The sequence below is a fragment of the Emydura macquarii genome, unplaced genomic scaffold (genome assembly GCF_026122565.2).
Source record: "Emydura macquarii macquarii isolate MOO-44397 ecotype Brisbane River unplaced genomic scaffold, CSIRO-AGI_Emac_v2 contig_2768, whole genome shotgun sequence".
Taxonomy (NCBI): Eukaryota; Metazoa; Chordata; order Testudines; family Chelidae; genus Emydura; species Emydura macquarii.
Window position 1 is genome coordinate 50,013,441 of NW_027132905.1, and position 23,393 is coordinate 50,036,833.

The following is a 23,393-nucleotide window of genomic DNA, read 5'->3' on the forward strand; positions in this document are numbered from 1 at the left end:
CTTTCCACTTTCTGGTATAAATCAGGTGTCATTCCATTATCACGCACTGACAGATTTACTTCGGAGTCACACCTGGATTAATGAGAGCAGCATGCGGCTCTTAGTGTTTGTAAAGTTCTTTGAGATCCTCCGATGGATGGGTTCAGTCCTACTATTACCATATGCCTCATTTTCAGAGGCGCTGAGTACCAGATCCTCCTACTTTGAAGATCTAGGCCTGATCACCCACAGCTCCCATTGATACAGCTGGAAAGGAGAGAGCTCAGCATCTCTGAAACTCAGATCCTGTGTGACTAACCCTAATGAGTTAGAGCCATCGGCACCTGCCCCCCTGCAGATACCTGTCTGCGCAGGCCCTGTCTCCCCCTCATAAGCAGTTCCAGCAGGAACCTGAAGCTCGTGCTAGTGATACACACGAGGAAGCAACTTTTAAGATGTTGGCTGACGTCTAAACACACACTGAAAAACCTTAGACATTCCGTCCCAGCGCCCGGCAACGGAGCAGCTTCAGTGACCCCCTTTTCTCTCTGCTGAAGAGGATTATTTTCCCAGCAGGGCCTCTTACTTCATTACCGAGAGGCTTGTGTGTTTAGAGCTGCAAAAATGGAGCACGAGGCAGGGTGGCTTCTTTAATTTAATAGGGGCTTCCTGGATTATCTACACGCTGAGCGGCTTTTCTATTGGTGATTTGCCATGGCACCCCAGTTTGAGCCGGGGGTGGGGGAAGAGAGAAAGAGGAGGAAGAAATAAGGAGAGAGGCACAGGAAAAAAGAAAAAAGGGAAGGAGAAAGATCAAGGGGGAAAGAGAAAGGAAACGGGGGGGAAGGTTACTATCCTCACAACTCCCACGCACACCCTCGCCCAGGACTCACTTTTGAAAGGCAGGCTGAGGCAGGTGCTCCAGACCTCCAGAGACCCGCAGAGCACTGCTTCCTGAGGAGCGCCAGGCTGCGCCTGCGAAGAGAGAGGCCCTACAGAGGGTGCTCTTCAGGGCAGGGACCGTCTTTTGTTACGGTCTGTACAGCACCTAGCACCACGGGGCTCTGATCACTGATCAGTGAGCCTGGCTGCAATTGCAATGCAAAAAATAAACAGCGTCATTTAGCCTGCGTGCGGTCAGTGCTTCCCTGCACCCCGCTCTGCTGCTCTCCTTCAAAGCCGGTGCGGCCAGACTGTGCCCCTTCTGCCTTTTCCCCAGGAGAGCTGCACACAGAATTCCTTAGTGTGCCGCTGGAAACCTGCCGCCCCGGAGCTCTATTAGCACATACGCCCCTGCTGCGTGGAGCAGCTGCCGCTGCGCTGCTGTGCAAAGGGGTGGGGTGTGGCTGCAGAAACCAACGGTTGGCCTCCATTGTGGAGAGGGGGCAAGTCCGGCACAGGAAAAGGCTGCCGTTTACACCAGGATCTGGTTTGGGAGTCACAAGTGACTCAGACATACGTGAGCTCTCTTTGCTCCCATAACAAGTCCCCCTCATACCGAGGTTCTTTCACACTGCACCTTGCCTTCTCTCACATGAAGACAGAGCAAAGGGTACATTTAAAAAAAAATAAACAGAGCCCTGCCAAAGCAAGACACCGCCCCTGCCACACGCGTCTGCTCTGGGGAGAGAAGAGAACACACACGGCACATTGCTTGATGCACGGCTGGAAGGCTCCGGGATGCTGCGAGGATGAGCGCAGTGTACGGACAATATAGAATAGAATACAGCCTCATGGCTCCAAATCTTCCTGGTCATCCATATCAAAAGGGGAGTGGCTCAGAGCAAGGGTTTACAGGTGGGTATTTACTGGCCCAGTGCAGAATTACTGGCAGATGCTGCTCAGCAGAGCAGAGGTGGGTCCACAGGCAATCCCTAGTAACGTGCATTGGCTGAGCTTCGTGAAAGGCACAGGACTGGCTTACTAAGGAGACGATTATTGCTTATTCCTTGCATTGCAGTAGCACCTAGGGGCAGCGACCACTGACCAGGGCTCGGTAAAGACAGGCAACAAAAAGGCAGTTCCCACCCGAAGCAGCTCACAAACTGGTTCGGTCTCTTTGCAGAGACAGCCTCCTGCTCTTTGCTGGCTGCTAAAGATCAGGAGTGATGTGATGTGCATTCCAAGGCTGGGCTGCAGGGGTAGGGGCTGGTGCAGAGGGGGATAGAGGAGGTGCTTTGGTAAAACTGTCTGGGAAACCACGGAGGGGCTCTGGCAGGGCTGGAAAAGCAGGGGGTGCTGCAGGCCAGGAGTGAAGGGCTTCGGCAGAGCAGTGTGCATGCCGGCACCGTACTCAGAATACTAACTGCTGTTACCAATCGCCTGCCTGTCATGAGCAATGAAATCCGCCTGATCTCCTCCCTTAAAACCCTGCAAAGAAGAAGCCAACGCCCGGCGTCCCGCGCTCAGCCGCGGAGTCTGCCTCAAAGCCAACAGACAGCCGGGAATTGCAGCTGGCTTTGGTTCTCCGCGTGCCCTTCGCCTCCCAGGAACCTCTCTTCCCCAGAGGGGTGCGTAAAGAGCAATCCCACAGTGCAACCTCTTGGAAAGGGCAGCCTGGCCTCTGGGAGAGATAGAAGGTAGGGGAGGGAATGAGGGACATCAAGGACCGTGCAACCGGCGGTGCATCAGGACTGGGTATTATCCTTTTCAAGAGTTTGCCGGCCCTCTAGTAGTGGTTTGTGCTGCCAAAGACAAACCACAACCGGAGACCAAGATGTTGCGGGGCAGACGGACCAGAATTGAGAATGTTGTAGTCCTGCAACCATGCTGAAAGGGACATCAACAGGATAAGGCGGGATTTATTCCCACCGCACCAGTGCACAGCAGGGTGCATTTTGCTCCATCCGAGGCCCTACCACTTGTGGCTAGACTTCTTTTGCATAAAGTTTAGGCCCTTCAGAACAGGATCCATTCCTCTTTACCTCCGTTTTACAGCACCTAGCACAGCACTGACGCTCCCTGAACGGTAATTTAATGCATCCGCAGTCTGAATGACATGAAACTGACCTCTTCTTTTCAAGCCTGTTGCCTGTGGGGCTGGCATCTGGCTCTGTTTACTGGCCCTGTCGCGCTGGATCCCATGGCCTGGCCATGCTTCATTCTGTTCTCTTTCCATCAACCCAATAACGAGCCCTCTTCTGACTACAGGAACTTTGTTATCTGCGACGACAAATGGGGCAGAAAGGCCCCAGCTTGACTCTCAGGTCGCAGGTGAGTTTGCAACACAAACAATTGGGGGAGAGGAGGGAGGAGGGAATACACTTGCCTTGTAATATGAGTGAATTTGGTTTGATCTGGAAATCAACCAGGGGCAAGAAAGGTGGGAGCCCGACCCTGCTTTCGCTGAAGGCTGGGGGAGCTGACGGCTGGCCTGAGTGGAAGCAGCTGAGGCCCGGTAACTGCAGTTTAATGTTAAATGGTGCTAAAGTGGGGAAACCACGGCCCAAGCCTTATGTGTTTAGTGAGGATGGGTCTGAACCAAAAACTGCGACCCACTGAGTATCGAGAAACCTATGCAAGCTTCGGAACCCGGCCTGGCGGCTCAGCTACCCGCTAGCGGGGGGAGCTAGTTTTCTAACTGTCTCGGTATCTAAGGTCCCTAGTACTATCGTTTTCTGAGCAACTCACAACACTCCTCTGACTCTGAGTTAGGGAGGTATCATCATACCCAGGAGGAGCGAAGGCACAGAGAGATTAAGGGACCTTCCCAAGGGCACACAGTCTGTGATAGGGTGAACAATGAACCATGGTTTCCAGGATAGACCCCTAGCCACTGGATCATCCTTTTAGTTTTTTATTTGCAGCCATCCCATGGAAGCCCTGCTGCTCATCTCGGCCTGACGTACCCACTCTCCCCACCCCACCCCTTCTTCAGAAGACATTAGCTTCTTGGAGGGGGACAGAGTTAGTGCTTAGCTGGGAGATGACAGCCTCCTAAAAGGAAAGTTGTTATTTAAAAAGGACCTTTTAAAATGGAAGGACCTGTCCCATGAGCACCTCAGTTAATTAAATCCTTTGCTACGGCCCTGTCATGCTATTCAGAAATGAATCATTTACCGCAGCTGCCAGCTAGATCCGCGCCGTGGGCCATTCGCCATTCTTGGAGACAGAGGATGGCGGAGAAGCTGTAACTTTTGAAGCAACTCACTCAGAGAGAGGTTAACAAGCGGTAAGCACATCGGTCACGCTTTGCATCAAGGGTATATACCAGGTTAATAAATAGTTAATAGCTGTTATAAGCCCATTCCAGACATGAGCAGTGTATGCTATAGAATAAATGGTTATTACAAGCACATCAGTAAAGGGTGCTATGGATGGTTATAAGCAACCTTTTGACCTCTATAGCCATTGATCAACCATTTATTTAAGCATCTATTAATCATTTATTAATCCTTCCTATAAAGAGGGACCACAAAATCCACAACTCACAAGGATAAAGCCTACAAAAATCATGGCACAAACAAGACACACGCTAAACCTGGGCTCTTCCCATCCCTCTTGCTTCCCCTGTAGACAACAATCCTTTCCAGGGCAGCCACATCTACCCCGAGACTGAGAGACCCTTTATGGCAGCGCGAGACAGCTTAGGACGTTAGTCAGTCACTCACTCCAGGAGCAAAAGAGAGAGCCCAGGTTTGTCTATGTCCAGCAGCCTCCATAAAGAATTTGCCCTGTTTCTATTACACACAGACACGCAAGTAAACAAAAAGGGAATTACACTACAGGGGATACATCAACCCATCTAGATCTAGTCAGTCCAAACTACAATTTCATACAGACAAAATGAGAAAGTTAAGCCATGTTTCAGTAAGAGCGTGTGACACTTTTGCATTTTTATGTCTGATTTTGTAAGTACGCAGTTTTTAAGTGAGGTGAAACTTGGGGTGCGCAAGACAAATCAGACTCCAGAGAGGGGTGCAGCAGTCTGGGAAGGTTGAGAACCATTGCCTTATTGGCCCAGCACTAGAGGGCAGCATCACTCACTCATCTAGACAAGGTTGTACATTACACATAATGAATGGAGATAGAACGAAAGGTGACAGGCCCTGGCTCCTCCACCCAGGGTCTTCATCAGATGAATTGGCCGAGGCGGCAGGAAAGGCTGGGAGCTGCTGTGTGACAGGGTTATTGCTCCCAGGCCTCGGGGCTGCCACTAATGGATTTTGCTCTCTGAAAGCAAAAAAGGCAAGAGGCCGCCAAAGCGGACGCGGCTGAGTCTGCGCTGATTTTTCTCTCCTCTTTATACAACTTTTTATGATTAACTGAAGTGCTGTAGGACACAGATGAACTTTCTTTGCTCCGTAGTCATTATTGCTCCATCTTCCTTCGTAGAGAAACTGCAGGCACGCTGACGACGGCTTGGAAACTTCTTTGCTTGATTTGACCAGAGCTGGCTCCAGATCCCTGTGCCAGACGCATGGGCTTTCCTCTGGGTCCGGTGGAGAAGGCACAGCCCATCCACCTGGAAGGGCTGGGTTACATCACAGGGCTGGCTGGAGTCTGATCTCAGTTACGGTGCTTTCAATCCAGAGTCACTTCCAGGTGGGCTGGAAACATGCCTCTGGGTTCTGGGGGGTGGGGATCTGAAGACCAAATGCCAAGCCCAGGTGGTCTCAATACCTAAATCTTGGAGATGTATCCCTGAGCTCAGGCAAACCCAATATTAACCCTGAAATCACAAGGTAACCCCCTGGTGCTGGTTCTTTGGAAACCCAGGGCCAATCTGCAGAGCTGATGCCACGTCAGTACAGATTCCTGCATCCTATGGATAATTAGAGATTCTCTCGGAATGTCAGAACTCTTCAGGGATGGGGTGGGGGGGGGGGGGTGGCAGAGAGAAGCAAATATGCCTTGGGTTTAATTTGCTGATGATTATATCACATCATTGAACACACATCTCTCCCCCATAAATAAACATACCCCCCGCTGAGGTGCACCAGATCAGCAGCTCTTTTTCCATGCGCTGCCTCCTTTCTCCGCCGAGGTCGGTCACAGACCCTGACTCTCCGCACACGGATGTAATTAATAAAGAGCTTTTCCAGAGACAGGCCTTCCTTTAATCACTAAACACACTTCCCTGCAGACAAGTCTGGCCCAGCTCCCCTGTGTTTCCAGCATGAGCTGTCTTTGTAATTTCGCTAGGAAGGTTAACTAGCCGACTGCGTAGAGTTAATTTGTACATGCAGAGCAGCCTGGCTCTAAGCACCCTGGGAGAAGGCAATGAGAGAGGCACTTGCTCTGAGCGGGAGCACCTGGAGAGGGAGGGAGATGGAAAGCAGCCTCTCTCCTAGCTGGTTCCACGAAAGGCAGCTTTGATCGAGGTGAAATGGATTTGGCGAGTTCTGCAGACATGTTTGACTGGACCCTCTGCTGGGCACAGGTTGCCAAAAGCTCCAGATCAAGTTGTTATTTACCCAGCGTGGTGGGTTTGCTGGAAGAACCAGCCACAATTAGATTCGCCTAAAGTTGCAGGATTGCCTCCTGTATGGCAGTGGGATAGAGCTGTAGGAGGTGGATTGTAGGAGACCTCGGTTCAAATATCATGACAGAAGCATGCTGTTCTCAACCTCATCTTTACAGAGTTCGGTGCATTTGTCAGTAGAGCGGAGTGAGAAATGGTGTTGCCAGCTGGCAAAAATTGTTGATATTAAAAAAAATTTCCTATTCCCAAAATGGGACAAAATTTAAAAAATTTTCGCACACTGAAAATCTCTCCCAAATTTCAGTTCAGGGCAATCAAAATATTTCATTTAGATTTAGGCTTTTCATTGTTTTTTTAAACTACAATTAACATTTGAAACAAAATGTCCTTTCAAACCAGAAACCTGGGATTTTTCCATTTAGGAAATGTCAAAATGAAACACTTTGATCATTTCAAAACTTTTTAAAAAAACATTTCACGTTAAAAATTGATCACAACCGACCCTTGCCTGCGAAAAGCTTCAGTTTCTATTAATCAGCCTTTTCTGACAGAAAGAGTTTGGTTGAAAAATTCCTGCCCAGCTGTATTTGTTAGCTAGGGCTGAGGCTGAAACAGAAAGAAATACTGCATCCCTGAACTCAGGCGTGTTGGCAGAACTCTGAAAGGGGCACAAGGGGAGAACAGCAGATGGTGATACAAGTCAAGGCTGCAGAGCGGGGTGGGAAAAGTTTCCGTTTCCCTGCTTGTGCTCTGAGTTCCTTTCAGCACGGCATTCCCTGTAATGCAGTATCATTTTTCGTTGTATTTTTGCGGCTTTAATTGCCAATTTAGTTTGCCTCCAGCGTGTGAACTGAACACAATGAAACTGCTGGGAGTAGACACTTTTTAGTTAATGGCCCCGGGAAGAAAAAGAATCTCTGCATGAACTCAAATGGGCCTTTTGTATCAAAACTGAAAGGTTTGCAGCAACACCTTCAAAGTGTCTTTGGCTGCGGGAATCTGTATTGACCTTAACTTTTCCAGACTAGATTCGGTTGCAAACTAGCAGGATCCGGCAGTGGATATTTTTTGCAGCTGAACTAGCTGTAATCATTTGGGGAGAGGGGATGATGGAGACGTTAGCTGCCCCTCCTCCCAGCTTTTTTAATAGGCCATTGGTGTCTTTACTTTAGTGGGGCTTCAGGACTGACTTCCATTCACCCCCACCAACCCGTTTTGTGTCATGTATCATCAACAACTGGGATTGAACTGGGGACCTCCAGAGCCAAAAGCACAGGTTTCTGTTACCTGAACTAAAGCACTGGCTGTAACAGATACGTGTCCTCTGTAGATTGGGGACAGACGATGATGCGGAACATACACTGACTGTTTTTCACATGGGCTCTCTCTGATACACTTGCAGAAAACAGGGGTCACCTTGGAGCAAAATAAGTGCCAGTGCTCTCAAACTCCTCCCACAATCCAACCTCCTCCCACTCAGGGCAGCCAAACGAAATACCATTCAGTCGATGGCATCTGGCAGGCTTTGCTCGCGAGTGAACGCTGACATTTGGGTCGGCGTCAGTAGGCTTCAGAGTTGGCACCACCTCCAGCTGACCAAGGGCAGGCCTCACTTGTCTCCGAGGTATTGCCTCAGGCCACCTGCAGACTTGAGCAGACTGCGCCCCCGATGGCGAGACCTGCCCTTTCAATTCACCCGGTGAATGCATGGCCCCCAGGGCTGGAGAGATGGACGACAGGGACCCACTACCGCAAGGCCCAGGGGGTTAGGTCCTACCCCTGCTATTAGAGGGAGACACACAGCAGACTGCAGCCATCTCTTAATAAAAAATAAATCCACCTCTTCTCAGCAGCTTGGCTTCTGCAGCCTTATCCTGTCACTCACGGTGAGCGATTCGGGGGGATTCTCCCAAGTGATGTGAATCATTATCAGCAGTAATTCTCAATTACACCTCCTGGATGGGCTTTGGAAATGACGGAACTCCGCAGAGACCACTGCCGCTGTCTGGAAAGCCAGCGTTTGGCACCTCACACACTCCTGGAGGTGCCAGCTTCAATCCCAGGCTCCTGACACCTCTGCCGGCGGGGAGAGCGCACGGAGGGGGCTGTGCTGAAGTGAGCCGAGACGGAGGCCTGCAGCCTGCACAGGCAGGAGCTAGAGACGAGGGGTTAGGCCGACACTGCGATAAAAACCCCATAGCAGCGAGCCTCAGAGCCCGGATCAACTGACTCGGGCTTGCGGGGCTAATGAGAGCAGTGCAGACAATCGGGCTCGCACTGGAGACCGGGCTCTGAAAACCAGCACCGGGAGCAGAGCCTCAGAGCCTGGCTCCAGCCCGAGCCCAGATCTCGACATTGCTATTTTTAGCCCCACAGCCCGAGCCCCACAAGCCCCCGTCGGTTGAGATTTGCTGCCGTGGGCCTTTTATCGCAGCGCAGACATCCCCAGTGCTAGGTTCGGTCTCTGTGGTGGTGCAGGGTGTCAGGAGACCTAGGTTCTAGCTACAGCTGGTCAAAACATTTTGGACTGAACTGTTTTCACCTGTCCCCACTCGATAGATGGTGGGGAAGTGCACGTTGGGAGCAGGCGGGTGGAACAGGGCAAAAATAAGCCCCTGCCCAAGCAGAAAGACTTTGCTTTTCGTGACAGAATCACACTAGCCACAGGGAGGCTAAGTGACTCACCTCAGGGCATGCAGGCAGTCAGTGGCAGAGCCAGGGATAGACTTGCTGGGACAGCCTCTGCTCTGGACACTAGAGGATGCCGGGTGAGGGGCTGGCCCTGGAGCAGCCTGACAAGATGCAGGTTGGCTGCAAGGTGTGCACCGCGACACGGGGCGGGTCCGGGGATTGGGTAAGTGGGGTGAGCACAGGGGGCAGACACGCTCCCACCGCAGGCAGTGCTGCAGCTCAGGGCGGAGATGCCCAGGCAGCATCTTGTGGGGCTTCAGCTCTAGACTAACTGGTGGTGACCAGGACTGCGTAGCACTGGCCAAGCGCTGCATGGGGGTGCTAAGGGCAGCCTAGCAGGAGGTCCTGCGGCTCTGGAATGAGCTGCGTGGGCAGTGCTGTGTTGGAGCCACAGGCCGGGGGGACAGGTAGTGTTGAAGGGCAGGTGTGGAACACAGCAGAAGAACTGAAGACCAAAGCAGCCAGTGGTGCTGATGGCTGACAGGGGGCCCAGGGCTGAGCTGTCGGTGCCATGTCTGGCCATTTGCTTTGTGAGGGGCACTGGCAGAGCTGTGTCATGGCGCTCCGGGCAGGAACAGCAAGGTAAAGTCAGCCTTGAACCGGGACACACTGCACTGCTAAGGATCAGAAACAGCCTGAAACAACAGTTACACATAGAAAGGGACCGTGAGAATTGGAGCTGGCTCTGAGTAGAACAAATAGGTCCAAAAATCCCTGGTCTTTGGGAAAGGTCCGACCCAGATCCCAGCTTTGCAAGTGGCCACAATCTCCATAACGGATAGAGCCCACCCCCCAGAGCTTTGCGAAAGTTCAGCCTGAGCTCCCAGCTTTTTAAGTAGCGTCTCGCTCTATAACAGAGAGAGGCAAAAATCCTGGATCCCAACACCCCGACCTTCTGACCTGGTTCTGAACGTGGCTCGTTTGGGGGTGATCTCTGCTAATCACTGCTGTGCCGGTCTTTAATTGCTCAGAACAGCCAGTGCTCTCCGTGGAGCATACCGTAATTTCCATGGCAACGGGTCGCTCAACTCATAACTTCTTAACACGCCAGGTAATTATTATTCTCTTTTCCTATTGTTGCAGAATAGTGGTCTGTGGTCAAATTCCTCCAGTCGCTCATTAACGGCCAAGAAATGTCTTTCCCCGCTGGTCTGTGTTTTATTGGACACGTGTATATGTACTCCGAGTGCCCTAGAGTTTAGTTAGGATGCAGGGAGCTTCAGGCAACACACAGGCAGGTAACTACAGACCACAGGACACCCTGGGTAAAACTGTGCCTACTGACCTATATGAACTGAACCATCCCAAACAGCTGCCAGCAAAGAGACACCTGCTTGTACATAGCCCACACCCATTCCAGGTAGGCACAGGAATTCAGCCCAGGATCCAGGAGGGAACTTGCTTCCTTTCTGGCACCAGCTTGTTTACCTAGCACATTTCAGGCGGGAGAGCTCGGGACAAGTGGACTCATCTTTTGTGACTGTTGGATCCCAAACATGCAGGGTGTGAGAAAGACTAGAGAACTATGGTCAGCATCCCACGCCCATTTCCCCAGAACTCCCACCGCTAAGAACGCCATACTTGTCCCCACAGGGCTAGGCGAGTAGGACGCTACCTCTCATGGTCCAGCAACAGCCATTAGGCTTCGCCTTGGCAAGCCACTCCAGGCAAGGCACCATGCCTCAGTTTCTCCAACCCTCCTTTCCCTGTGTGGTCTATTTAGATTGTAAGTTCTCCAGGGCAGGGACTGTCTCTTACTTTGTGTCTGTACAGCACCTAGCACAATGGAGCCCTGGTTTTAGCTGGGGCCTTTTGGGGTACCTGCAATAGAAATAATGATGCCACTTGACTGACAGACGCACAACTGTCAGGGACGGTAGTGGCTGCATCGGGGTCAGGTTGGCAGACGATAATTACTCAGCATGGAAACGGACTAAGACATAAGTGGTGCCATGCAACCTCCGATACCCACAGGATTACACTCCAGGCAAAAGGCAGCTCCTCCCGCGCAATGCAGCCACCCCTAACGCCATCCAGGGGCAGTCGTTCAGCACTAGCTCAGAGGGAAGAGTTCCACCTTCTAAATCAGCACCATCGTTTAGGTGTTCCTCCAAGGTCTGTCCTCCCACGCAGTGACCCGATGTGGCCCTCCTTAGCTCGTGAGATCTACCAGGCTCAGAGCAGCTTCTCCGACAGCAGCAGAAAGGCTGCAGGCAGGGAGTAGATGGGTTTAGCAAAATCCTGCCTTTAGATGAAGTGTGTGTGTGCGGGGATCAGAACTTCCCCACATAAAAATCCCTGTCCGAACTTCCCCCTTCCTAATCACATGCTGGAGAAGAGCCGTGTTCCGCCTGCTGTCTCTTCTCTGCTTGAGCAGTGATTATTGCCATTGCAGAGGAAGATCCAGGAATCAAACTCCAGCCCTAGCTGATGCCCAGGCAGTCGCTCCCTCACTCTTCTCTGCAACAGGAGAGCCCATTGCTCAGCTCCCGATTTCCCCCTGGTGTGCTGAGATATCAGTGCATCGGCTGTTCTCCATCTGACTGCCCCTGAAAAGACTGGGACTTTTTCCACGCTCCCTTCAAATAACATATCCAGCGAGACCACCCTCTTGGCCACATCAGTCAAGCAGGACATACCTGGCCACTTCAACCATCCCCGGACCAGCTGCTTTCTCCTTTGCTCCGCACTCAGTGACTGGCATGAAGCTAGACTGCACCAGACTAACTTACGGGAGATATGGGCTTCATACCAGCTTTGTGCTGGCGGCACCAGCAGAGCGCTCCAGAGCGGATGCTCTCTGCAGACCTGGGGCTCTGACTGCATCAGTACAGGCGTTTACTTTCTCTCGGGAAGCACAGCATTGCAGGGAACGCCACTTGTGCATGGACAGCTATAGGGTGAGTCACCCCAGCTGGACTTTCTCATGCAGTTTAATGCTCCGTTTCCTTCACATCCCCAACAAAGCATTGCATTCTCGCTCGTGTTTTGGCCTTGGGATGCACACTGCATTCTGGGAGCAGGTTAATGGTTAAACCATCCTGGCCAGGGGTTACAGCAGAGCAATTCGCTACTGGCTTCCTGTCTGCTTTGTGCAGAGATTTCAGAGCAGGATTGATTCCTCTTCTGCCGCCCCCCATAGTTCCCATCACGACCACCTCCAGCCAGGGAAGAGGAGCTTCACTTACACATCACGTTGAGGAATATGTTGCCGGATGCCAGGACCACTTTCTCCCGGGTAGCTCGGTCGTAAATTCCCACATGACACTCGTATGGGCCATTGTCTGAGATCTGAACCTCTGGAAGACTGGGAGGGGGAGACAGGAAAAGGAAACATTACGGTAACATGACTGATGTCTTACACTCATGTAACATCATTCCTCCTTTAGGACTCTGCTATGCTTTGCAAACCAAACACATGCTTTATACAGCAGTCACAACATCCACTACAGACTTACTCCCACCCCTGGGACAGAAGCAGCTATTAAAGAGTGCACTACATGATTAGAAATGAATGCAAGTCACAGAATGCAAGTCCAGCTCAAAAATTCATCAAGGTCAGACTCCTGAATTGCTGGTTGGGGCCACCTCCATACACAGCAGCTTGTCATAGAAGGTGGTAATAAGAGATGGTTGGAAAACAGAATTTTTCATTCTGAATGGAAAGTTGAATTAAAAAAAAAATGCACCATGGAATAGAAATTTAAAAAAAGAAAAAAGATTTGGAAACAAGGAAACATTTAAATTTGATAAGGTAAAATATATATTTCAACAATGCTGAAACATTGTAATATAATAGAAAATATACATCTCTAAAATATTAAAATTAATATTTTAATATAATACCCAAGTCCAAATGAAATTCAACTTCTTGTTTTGTTTAAACGAAACATTTTACTTCATCAAAAACAAAACGTTTTGACATTATCAAAATGAAATGAGAAAGCCGCAATGGTTCTTTATTACTTTCTCCCATTGAAAATGTTGTTGACATCAACACAGCCCTGCAAAATGGTTAGATTCTGATGAAACTGCATTTTCTGCTGGAAAACTGTTCAGCTGAAAATTTTTCAGCCAGCTCTGCTGGTGACCATTACAGTCAAGAGAAACTTCCCGGTAACTGTTCTGCACATTGTCAGGTGGCCAGGACGCTTGGGCTAAACCCTCTGCTCTTCCTAATAGTGTCGAGGCTCAAGCCCTGCTGGCACGATCTATCTCCCCAGGCTGGGAGGCTCACTCCTAGCTGCAGTGTAGACCTACCCCAAAAGACCAAGTGTGGAATCTCAAAAGTGCTCTATACTGGCCAAATGCTACTCATACTGGGGTCAGTAGTAAAACACGCGTGATCTTCAGTGGGTACGACGTTAGAGCAGCTGTGAGTCACACTGAACATCCAACCTAATCACTAGCAACCAGCCCGGCTTCCCCAGAAATGAAAGGGGAAGCATGCTGCCTACCGAGTCACCAGCACCACTTCTTGAAGCACCTATTATAGGTGTGTATGGCCCCATCTCCATAATATTAGAAGGCCTCACAATCCTTAGTGTGTTTACCCTAACGGCCACCCTGTGAGGCAGGGAAGAGTCATTCTCCCCATCTTACAGAAGGGAAACTGAGGCACAGAGCCTTGCCCATGGTCATAGATGATGTCCATAGTAGAACAAGGACTTAAACCCAGGTCCCCTATACCCTAAGTAAATGTCCTAACCACCGGACCCCTTCCCCCATGCCTTAGGTGCTTGATGGGTTCACCGCACAAGGTGGTACAGCTCATTCACAATTAGTAACCCACAAAGCTGCAATGCAGCATCCACAACAGCAAGCTACACCTGTCCATGGTGCTGCAGTCCCCATCGGGATGAGCGGAGACACTAGCAGGATAGGAAGGCGTTCCGTCGGGACAGGTGCCGGCAGCGATCACCTCACCGGTCTAGTTTGCAGCCGGGGTTACAGCCCGTCACCTTTCATCACTGAGTCTTGTGCAACTAGTCCCATTCCTCAGTACATGGGCATATCAGAAAAGCAACCGCACTGGTTTAAGAGCTTCGTTTAACTGCGTGAACTGAAGGGAAGTGCCTGGGATTTCCTAGAACTCTGCCTTCAAAGCGCTCCAGCAGGGTTTGGGAGGGAGGCAGACCCGTACTATAGGGCAGGAGGACAAGTGCACAGCACTGTACCGTGAGGAGATGGGTGTTTCTTCCTCACCAGGCAACAATCACTGAGCTGTCCGTGGTGCTGCAGTCCCCTTTGGCAAGTCATGATCACTACCCCGCACTCCTCTGGCTCCAGCAAGGAACTGACTGTCTCAGGCCCTGCAACTCCTTTTATATGGTCCTCCTGGGACCTGATTGGCTGCTCCCTGCAGCCTCTCTAGGCCGCACAGAGGACTCAGTTCCACTGCTCCGTTCCTGGGATAGGTGTAGCAGGACCCTGAGACTGCCAGCAGGGGCCCTCTGGGCCCAGTCCACCCTGTCACAGTTACTCTAACTACTATCGCTACCCTTAGAATAGTGTGATCCTCTTCTGCCTTATACTGAGATGTCTACCTCAATCATATCCAGTAGCAGGGAGTTCCAGAGGTTAATTATATGTTCTTTAGAGGATTATTTTTCTTGTGTCCTTTCTAAATACAGCACCTCTTAACATGCTAATGCTGCAAAACTCTGTGAGATCTGGGATAGGAGGTGCTTGTGATGGGCAAGCCTTTTCCCAACAGCATGCACGAACGGTTTAACCTCTTCCTTCCAATGCACCTATCTATGTTGAATATCGTAGGTACAGGTCGGAGGGATAAAGTATGTGCAGATGTCAAGGGAAGCAGCAGGCCGCATCTCTCGCGATGCAGGCAGGGGAGTTGGCCAGATACGGTGCATTAACAGAGGGGAGTGAGATAGAAACTTCTGCATGAAGTTTTGGCCAAGGTGCTATTGATTCCAGCAGCTCCTCCAAGCCAGTTCCTGACATTTGTCTGCTCCAGGATTAAATTGATCCAATGACATGGCCTTATCCCAGGCCTGAAGGCAGCGGGCAGGAGGCCCTGAGAAGGTGAATAGAAAATCAAAGTGTGTCTTACTTGTCTCAGCAGCCAACAGAGAAGGAAAATAAAAGTGATGCTCAGCTGAGAGCAAAGATTAAGGTTTATTGGTAAGACGGATCGATCGAACTGGCTTCCTAACATATATGGGGGCATGTTGCTGTGAGTTAATCAAATAAATACCCCCGGGAGACTCAGTGGCAGGAGGGATGAGAGGGAGCTACAGAACTAGAGATATGTCACTCTGCAGCTTAGAACCAGACTGATAAGGGAACAGGAAGCAAACCCTGATGAGGTCTTCAGCGAGGTGAGTCCATCAGCATCAACCAATTCTCCCCTGCCCTGTTTTGTCGTTTACATTCCCTCCCCACCACCCAAATTAGCAATTTTTCACAGGAAGGGAACCCTGCTGCAGTGACTTGATCTGCCGCCAAACGTCCCCACTTTCCGGGGGTATTTGGATCTGAGCTATGGGCCCACCCCCAGGTCAGTGTCAATACCTCATGGCCTTGCACACCTTTGCATGCACGCTGCAGGACGGTGTGCAGAGGAAAAATCAAATAATGGGCATTTGTATGTGGTGTTCCTATGACACCTTTGGTCTGAGGGTTTCCATGTGTCCTCTAAACATTCACCAGGATTCCCCTGTAAGCCACACTAACACAATGCACTATTGGCCAGACTACCCAGGGAAGTTTACGAGTTGGTGATTGCGTCTGCTCTAACGGCCCTGGTGCATTAGCTCAGGCAGCTCCAGAGGTTCCCAGGTTCAATCTCTAAAGATGTTTTTAATGGGGGTGTCGTTGCACAGTGGCTCTCCACCAGAGGCCCAGGGCCCCCTGAAGGGGGGCTGCAAGCAGGTTTCAGGGGGACGCCAAGCGGGGCCAGCATTAGAGTCGCTCAGCCTGGGGCAGAAAGCCGAAGCTCCCACTGCATGAGTCTGAAGCTGAAGCCTGAGCGACTTAGCATTGTGGGTCCCACTGCGGCGTGGGGCGCTGGACAGTTGTCCTGCTTGCTATCCTCTAACGCTGTCCCCGGTTTTTGTAGGCAGAAAAATGGTGGTTGTGGCACAGGTGGGCCATGGAGTTTTTATAGCATGGCGGGGGGAGGTCTCAGAAAGAAAAAGGTTGCGCACCCCTATTGTTGCATGTGCAATTGACCATTGTACAGATGAGGAGACTGAGGCTAAGAAATTTGCCTCAGTTGAGTGGCAGATCTGAGAACAGGCTCCAAGAGTCCTGGCTCTCACCCGAATACAACAAACGTACAGTGCGGTTATCGGAGCAGGGGAGGCAGCAAACCCTTGCAGAGAGGATCAGAGTCCTCACTTTGCCTGCTGGCATTTTCTTTGTGGAACCCAGTTGCACCCCGGCCACGACTCTCACGGGATTCTTCATATTTTCACTACCTAATCTAAACTCCCCCCAGAGCTGCCTTCCTCCTAAAGTGGATTAAGTAGGCAGGAGAGCTTTTTCCCAGGGGATTGAGTGGCATCGATCGGCCAGCTGGTTAGCAGCTGGTATTCAGATAACAGGGGCCTGGGATGGAGATTCTTTTCACCAGCAATGGGACCAGGATCAATAAACTATTCATAACTGCAAAGCTTTAAGGAGAGATCTGTGTAATGCAGTTTAGCAGCTGGAGTTTACCAACACTGACAGCTCCTCAGAAGGGTAAGTAATTGTGTTATGGAAAAGAAAAGTACATGAAAAGCAAGGGCACTGTCAGAGCAGCACTGACAGCAAACACACTGATACTAGTTCCGTTAAACTCTCAGCAAAGCACTCTCTCTGAGGCTGGTGCATCAGAACAGTACTGTCTGAACACTTTCCCAGGCACCAGCGATATGTACAGTAAAGTGCATTGCCTAGACGGACCAGAGCCTTACCCCCCTGCACTGTACGGAGCGAGCAGAGGTGAGCCCAAGTGGTAAAGTTCAGATCTGGAACGAACTCCTCCAAAAGCAACATGCATTCATTGTCCGGGCTCACCCCCTTTCCTGGCATTTGCCTTTGTTAAGTAACAATAAACATCTGAGCTCGGCTCTTCTTTGGTGGTTTTCCCTATGTCCCTCCACATCTCTCCTGCCTCCGGGCTTGTCTAGCCGAGGAGGAAAGGGATGATGGTAGCACACGTTAGCGAACATATTCTAACTAACACATCTGAAGTCTAGTGTGGTCGTGGCCCGCTGGCTTTAACACATACTAAGCTAGGGGTGAGCATGGGCTTCCGCTTGACCACCTTAGCCCATGTTCAAGTCGACACTGCCTTGTCTACACTAGAGGTTTCCAGCGTGTTGATTAGAATGTGCTGGCTAACGCCTGATAACGTCCCGCCTTGGAGAGACTCTCAACCCATTTATACTCTTGGGTTGGAGCTGATGAGGCTCACCTGGTCTGACACTCCGAGCGAGTCTGCTGCATGGCCCTGCACCTCTGTGCAGGATGGTATCATCCGGCAGCCAGTTGCACTGGGATCCCGAATGGTGCATGTTCTCAAGAGTAGGGCCAGAGACAAAGTTCAGGATTGGATCTGAACTCCCTCCCCAAAGTTCTGCCCTAACGGGAACATCCTATAGAACCGAATGGGGCTAAAACCAAGAGCATCCTATAGTGATGGGGTTAGCAGAGAATGAGGCCTCTGCTGTCACATTTTACAGCCCGGCTGATACATCTTATAGAAAACGTATTGTTCCCTGCTGAATCCTGTTGGACTTTCCTATAAAAACTGAATGCGGGTCCTGAGCGCTTCTGAAAATCCAGCCTTACAGAGCCAGACCCACAGCCCCTCCTCCAATGGCGCAAAGCAGCCGGTGTCAGCTGAACGGGTGACCTGGGCATCCCCCTGGCACAAAGAACCTCCCCCCCCCGGGTGGCATAATGCGTCCTCATAGCATCCTGCACCGTGGATGCTGGTTTGACATCTTGCTAACACATTCCACTGCTTTATTACGTCCCCAATACTGTGAAATATACCAGGGCCAAATCCTTATGCTGTACATCCAGAAATAGCCCCAGTGGCTCAGCATCCTAGGTGGCAGAACACCATGGTCCCACATTGCACTTGGAATTATACTACAGGTTTGGGATCCTGCCACCAAATCCTACCCTTTCCTTGCATTGGATCCAGGGGTCCCCCAAATCCACCTGTTTCCCAGGTTCAGTGACTGGGTTGTAAGCCAAAAAAACTTCCCCCAGGTCCCTGGGATGTGGCTGACTTAAATCTGTTTGGTTTATCCGAGCACATTTAAGCAGGGCCAGTTAGCAGGTGAGAAGAAAATAGAAAGGCGCAGCCACTGACACAGCATGAGGCAGCGAGTGTGAGTGCAAAGGAGTGAGAGAAAAGGGATTCAGGACGTTGCAATCAGAGCGTGGTGGAGTCAAGCGTCTTTATTGCTCCTTTCAGGGGTGCTGAACTCTTCTCTTAAGGCCTTCGAAACATCATTAGCATTTCCTCCACCGCCGCCTCCTTTCTCCTGTTTTGGAAAGTGCGACAGTAATAAAACTGCTCAGTGGGTGAAACCGAACCAGAGCATAGGAACAAACCGAGGGCTGTGAAAAAAACACCCGAACAGCCCATCACGGAAGCCAGAGAGGGAAAGAGAGAGGGTGGAGGTGTGTGGTGGGTGATAGAAGTGGAAATGGGGCCGTGCTGCCGGAGATTGAAACACTAATGCACCTTGCAAATGGAGCTGTGTCTCCATAATAGTGCCCCGCTTCCAGAAACCACGGCATTTTCGATCGGCAATTACAGCATTTCAGAGCTAGTGTCATTGCAATTAGCAGCGCTATTGCTGCCGTTCTATTACCGACACCTCATTATGCTGATAGCAGAGCTCCAATGACCCATTAGAAGCAGATTCAGGCTCTCGCCGGCTTTGCACCAAAGGGTTCGTTCCACTACGTCTCTCGCTCATGCACTCGCTCGCTTTCCCCTGCTCCAGGTGGGGGTTTCGAGATGAAGACGTGAGTTTTTACCAAGCTTTGCCACTTCGTTCTGGTTCTCCTCCTCATCGCTCCATTCCCTTCTTCCCTGCTCTTTGCCTCCCCTCCCTCACCAGAGTCCAGATCCTCAGTTGGCGCAAATCAGGGCAACCCCATTGAAGTCACTGGGCCACATCTTCAGTTGGCGGAAATCAGTGCAGCTCCATGATGTCCATAAAGCTTCAATTCTGGTGTAAAACGTCGGCGCTCCCCATTGATCCCAGTGGAGCTCCACCGATTTACATCAGCCAAGGATTGGCCATGCTTGCCTCTCTCTCTGTCTGTACACACAGACCCTCCTGTTTCTTCTCTCTTCCTGCCTCTTCCCCCTGCTTTTCAGGGATCATTTCGGGCCTCTGTGTGCGTGCCCACCTGCCTGTGTGCGCATCTGCCTGCACGCCTGCATGTCTGGCTCTGAATCCCTGCACCGTGGACGCATGGCATTTGTGGGTGTTGTGTTTCTCTGTTTGTGGCGTGTGTGTGCGCGTGCATACATGGGTGTGTGTTAATCAGTGTGTGCATGTGTGTATAGTTTATAATAGAGCATTCTCCCTTCCTCTCTGTAAGAGTTCAGAGAGCTTTACAGACAAATACAATTATACAAGGTCTCAGCCTGAAAGAGCTTATGGTCTTAAATTGTTTGTATGTGTGATTTAATATACAGGAAAGTGAGTCTATGATGCGTGTGCATGTGTGTTGTGTATGGACGTGTGATGTGCATATTTCTGAGGACAATGCCGTCTCTGTGTATAAGTGTATGCATTGTGTATAGAGAGTTGTGTATAGGCCTATGTGTTGTGTAACTGCAGAATATATATTTGTGTGTGTATGTATATGCTATATATGTACAGTTCACTGCATGTGCATGTTTGTGTGGATATGACGTGTGTGTGTACCAAACATCATGTGTGTGTGTTTATATATAGGTGTGCATGTATTGTTATATATGTGCATGTGTGTGTGTTGGGTGGATAATACAGTATCTGTGTATGTTTAGTTGTGCATAGGTGTATGCCTGGCCTAGATCTAGTTTTGTGTATGTATATTCATCATATATATATAGTTGTGTGCAAGTGTGTGCACTGTGTCTATCTAGTGGTATGTATGTGCCTATGTAATTTTGTGTAGGTATATTCATTGTATACATAGTGGTGCGCTGCTGTATGTGTTTGTGTAGAGGTTCATCATGTCTATGCATACATTCCTCAGATTGTGTGTGTGTACAGGTGTGTCCCACTCTGCTACTTAGTCCTCGAGTAGCGAAGGAGCCATGACACAAGACGATGGAAACGGCTGGGTTTCTCTCCCACAATGCACCAGGCAAGAGAGCAAGAACAAAGTCCAAGTCAAGGCTTGCTCAGAGGAAGTCAGTCCCTGCAGGAGAGGCATGAAATGAGCAGCAGATAAAGCAGCCGCTGTGGCGATGTGACCGAGGGGCGCAGGGTCTGCCGGCTCCTGTGTATGCCTCATCCGCTCATGTCAGTTTGACAGACCGTATCCGGGAGGCGGGTGGGGTCAGAGTGTTGCCATTGCTTACAGGAGAATTCGTTACTGTCTCTGCAATTAATGTGGGGGGTGGATTGGTGGATGGTGTGTGGGCTGAGTGCAGAGTCCAACACCCGCTCCGCCTGTCACGCCAGGCCAGGGGGCTTGACACAAAGGTTAGGGCCCTGCTATCTGCCTGTGATGAGGAAACTGACAAGGCTGTGGTGGTGGGGGTGAGTCTAATTTTATGGGGGGAGAAAGCTAGCATCATACAGGTGCTGGAACCAGTTGTGGGGGGGCTGCTGCACCCCCTGGTTTGAAGTGGCTTCCATCATATACAGGGTTTACAGTTTGGTTCAATGCCTCTCAGCTCCCCCACTACACAAATTGTTCCAGCGCCCCTGCTGATAGAAATATCTCCAATGAGACTCTGGCTTCTCTGCTAAACTCCCTTTGTTTGATTATCCCATCTCTCCCCCCCACACACCTCTCGGCTCTATTTGTTCCTTCCTCCCTTTTGCTGCATGGGTGCAGCAGGATGGGATCACTGAAAGCATTGACTCACCCAAGGCCCCTTGCCCGTCAAGTGTCCAGGGTTCTTTTGCCCATGTCATCTTCCTGGGCTGTTGACGGCTTGGGAGTGACAGCTGCTGGCGATGTCCCAGGGCAGGCTCGTGTGCTACACCGCAACCATTGATGGCTGGGGTGGCCTTGTGGATTACAGCAGTGAGTGACACCTCTCAGGATGCATCAGAGTCAGCTGGCATGTCATGTTACCATGGGGGACAGCTCCCCGCCACTCAGAGCAGGCTTAATAACAGCCACTAACTAGGTTGCTGGACAAATTTCACGACTTTCTTTTGTAGGTCTTCTTTTTAAACCACCCACTGAAGCAGTGGGCATGTCATGGCTATGTTAAGCCAGTTCGGTGAATGTTGAGGGATTATTTCAAATAAAGCACTTGATTAATTTTGTGTTATAGATCGGTATCTACTGATGAGGCATCACAGGATCCGTGTGGGGGACATCATCCCCGGGTGACACGTCTCTGACAGTGCAGCATAGTATTGTCATGGGGGACATCTCTTTCACAGTGCAGTGGAGTATTTTCAGGTGTGATGTCAATATTGCTAGACGTCACTCCAGCAGTGCAACACAATATCCTCAGAGCTACGTGACTACTGGCGGACACCTTTCCACAAGTGCAGCATAACAGCCTTGTGCATGACATCATCACACGGTGACATGTCTCTGACACTGCACCATAGCGTCCTTGTCCATGACTAGGGCTTATGGGTGCCGCCAGAATCCAATAATAAATAATTGCAGTGAATCCTTGGGTGTGACCTGAGAGGCTGACACCTCTCGGACAGCACATCACAGCATCCTTCTGTGTGATCTCATCAGAAGCTGGCACCTCTTTGATAGTGATCTGAGTATCTTTGGGATCGATATCATCATGGGGAGATACGTCTCCAATACTGTGCTTTACCTCATCATCGTCACTTTTCTGATGGTGCTTTACAGCTTGATCTCACCCCCAGATGGGGTGACACTCCCATCTGACTGCATTGCTGTCAGGGTGGGTGACTGTCCATTCCAACACACTACATCTCCAAGCCTTTCCAAGTGCTGGAGGGAACAGAGAAAGCCCAGCTCCCACGGCTGTTAGATCTTCGACGTTTTTCCTTTCCTGGCCTGGTTTGTTAAGAGCATCCCAGAGAAAAAGCTTCAGAAAGCAACATTTTCATGCAGTCATTTCATTAGAGAAAAGCCAGGGGCAGTTTATCTCAATGACACCAAAGGAGATATTGTCAGCGCAGGATGCGAGGGGACTTGCCGGTAACTGGAGCTGTGTGTGTGTGTAATGAGGGCTGCGTGCATAACTATCACACAGCATGCTGAAGAAAGAGCTGCGTGGTGCGTATAAATCCAGAAACAACTTCCTGTTTAAAACCTCCCCGGATGGCTGAGCTCTGCTTTTGCTTGGTAACAGAAGGCTGGCTGTTTAGACAGCATTGTTACCACTTGTGTGACATTGTGTTTGTGATTAAATTTCCCCCCATAGAGGGGCTGTATACCTTCCCCTTCCCTGCAAACAGAAGGCTGGTTGTTTCAGCCGCAAGTTTTTGGTGCTTAGGGGACCTCATGTTCATGCTGCAGTGAAAAGCAGCCCTGGATGAGGGAAAAGAGCTGCTGGCGCACAGGAGGACTTAGAACAGAGAAAAGGACGGATGAAGAAGAGCTGGATTTTGCAGTCATTACAGAGTGACTGAAGGAGACTTCTGAAACAGGGCAACAGCTTTCTGGGTCACCACTGGGTTAGAACTGGGGTCAGCTGGTGATGCTACAGTGCATCTTCTGGCGTACGTCAGGGCCACACCTGAAACCCTTAGGGCTGAGAGTGGGAGACTGGCTGTCAGGATGCTGGGTTCTATTCCTAGCTCTGGGAAGGAGTGCGATCTAGGAGCTACAGCAGGAGACTAAGTGCCAGGGCTGTCTGTTTGTTTTGGAAAGGGAGTCTGGCCTTGTGGGTAGACCAAGGGATCAGGAGTGGGATCTGTGGGTTAAATTCTGAGTTTTGGGAAGGCAGTGTGGTCTACTGGCTAGAACAGGAGATTCAGAGTCAGGAGCGTAGTTTTAACTCCTGCGCCGATGGGTAGGTAGCTAATTTCTCTGTGTCTCCATAGACTTACTTCACCTCTGCTGGTGCCAGGGTGGGGACTGTGCCCCAGGGGACGACAGGTGGTATTTTGGATCGTTGCTCTCTGCCACAGGCTGGCAGCTTTACAGCGAA

The 23,393-nt window shown here is 50.5% G+C and overlaps 1 protein-coding gene across 3 annotated transcripts in view; it reads right to left on the reverse strand.

The window, feature by feature from the left end:
• IGSF21 (immunoglobin superfamily member 21) overlaps positions 1–23,393 on the reverse strand; it is a 216,529-nt gene that overhangs the window by 37,005 nt on the left and 156,131 nt on the right. For all 3 annotated transcript variants that reach the window (XM_067566919.1, XM_067566917.1, XM_067566918.1), the window contains exon 4: positions 12,283–12,401. In XM_067566919.1, the coding sequence (XP_067423020.1) occupies positions 12,283–12,401 (119 nt within the window). The remainder of the gene's footprint in view (positions 1–12,282; positions 12,402–23,393) is intronic.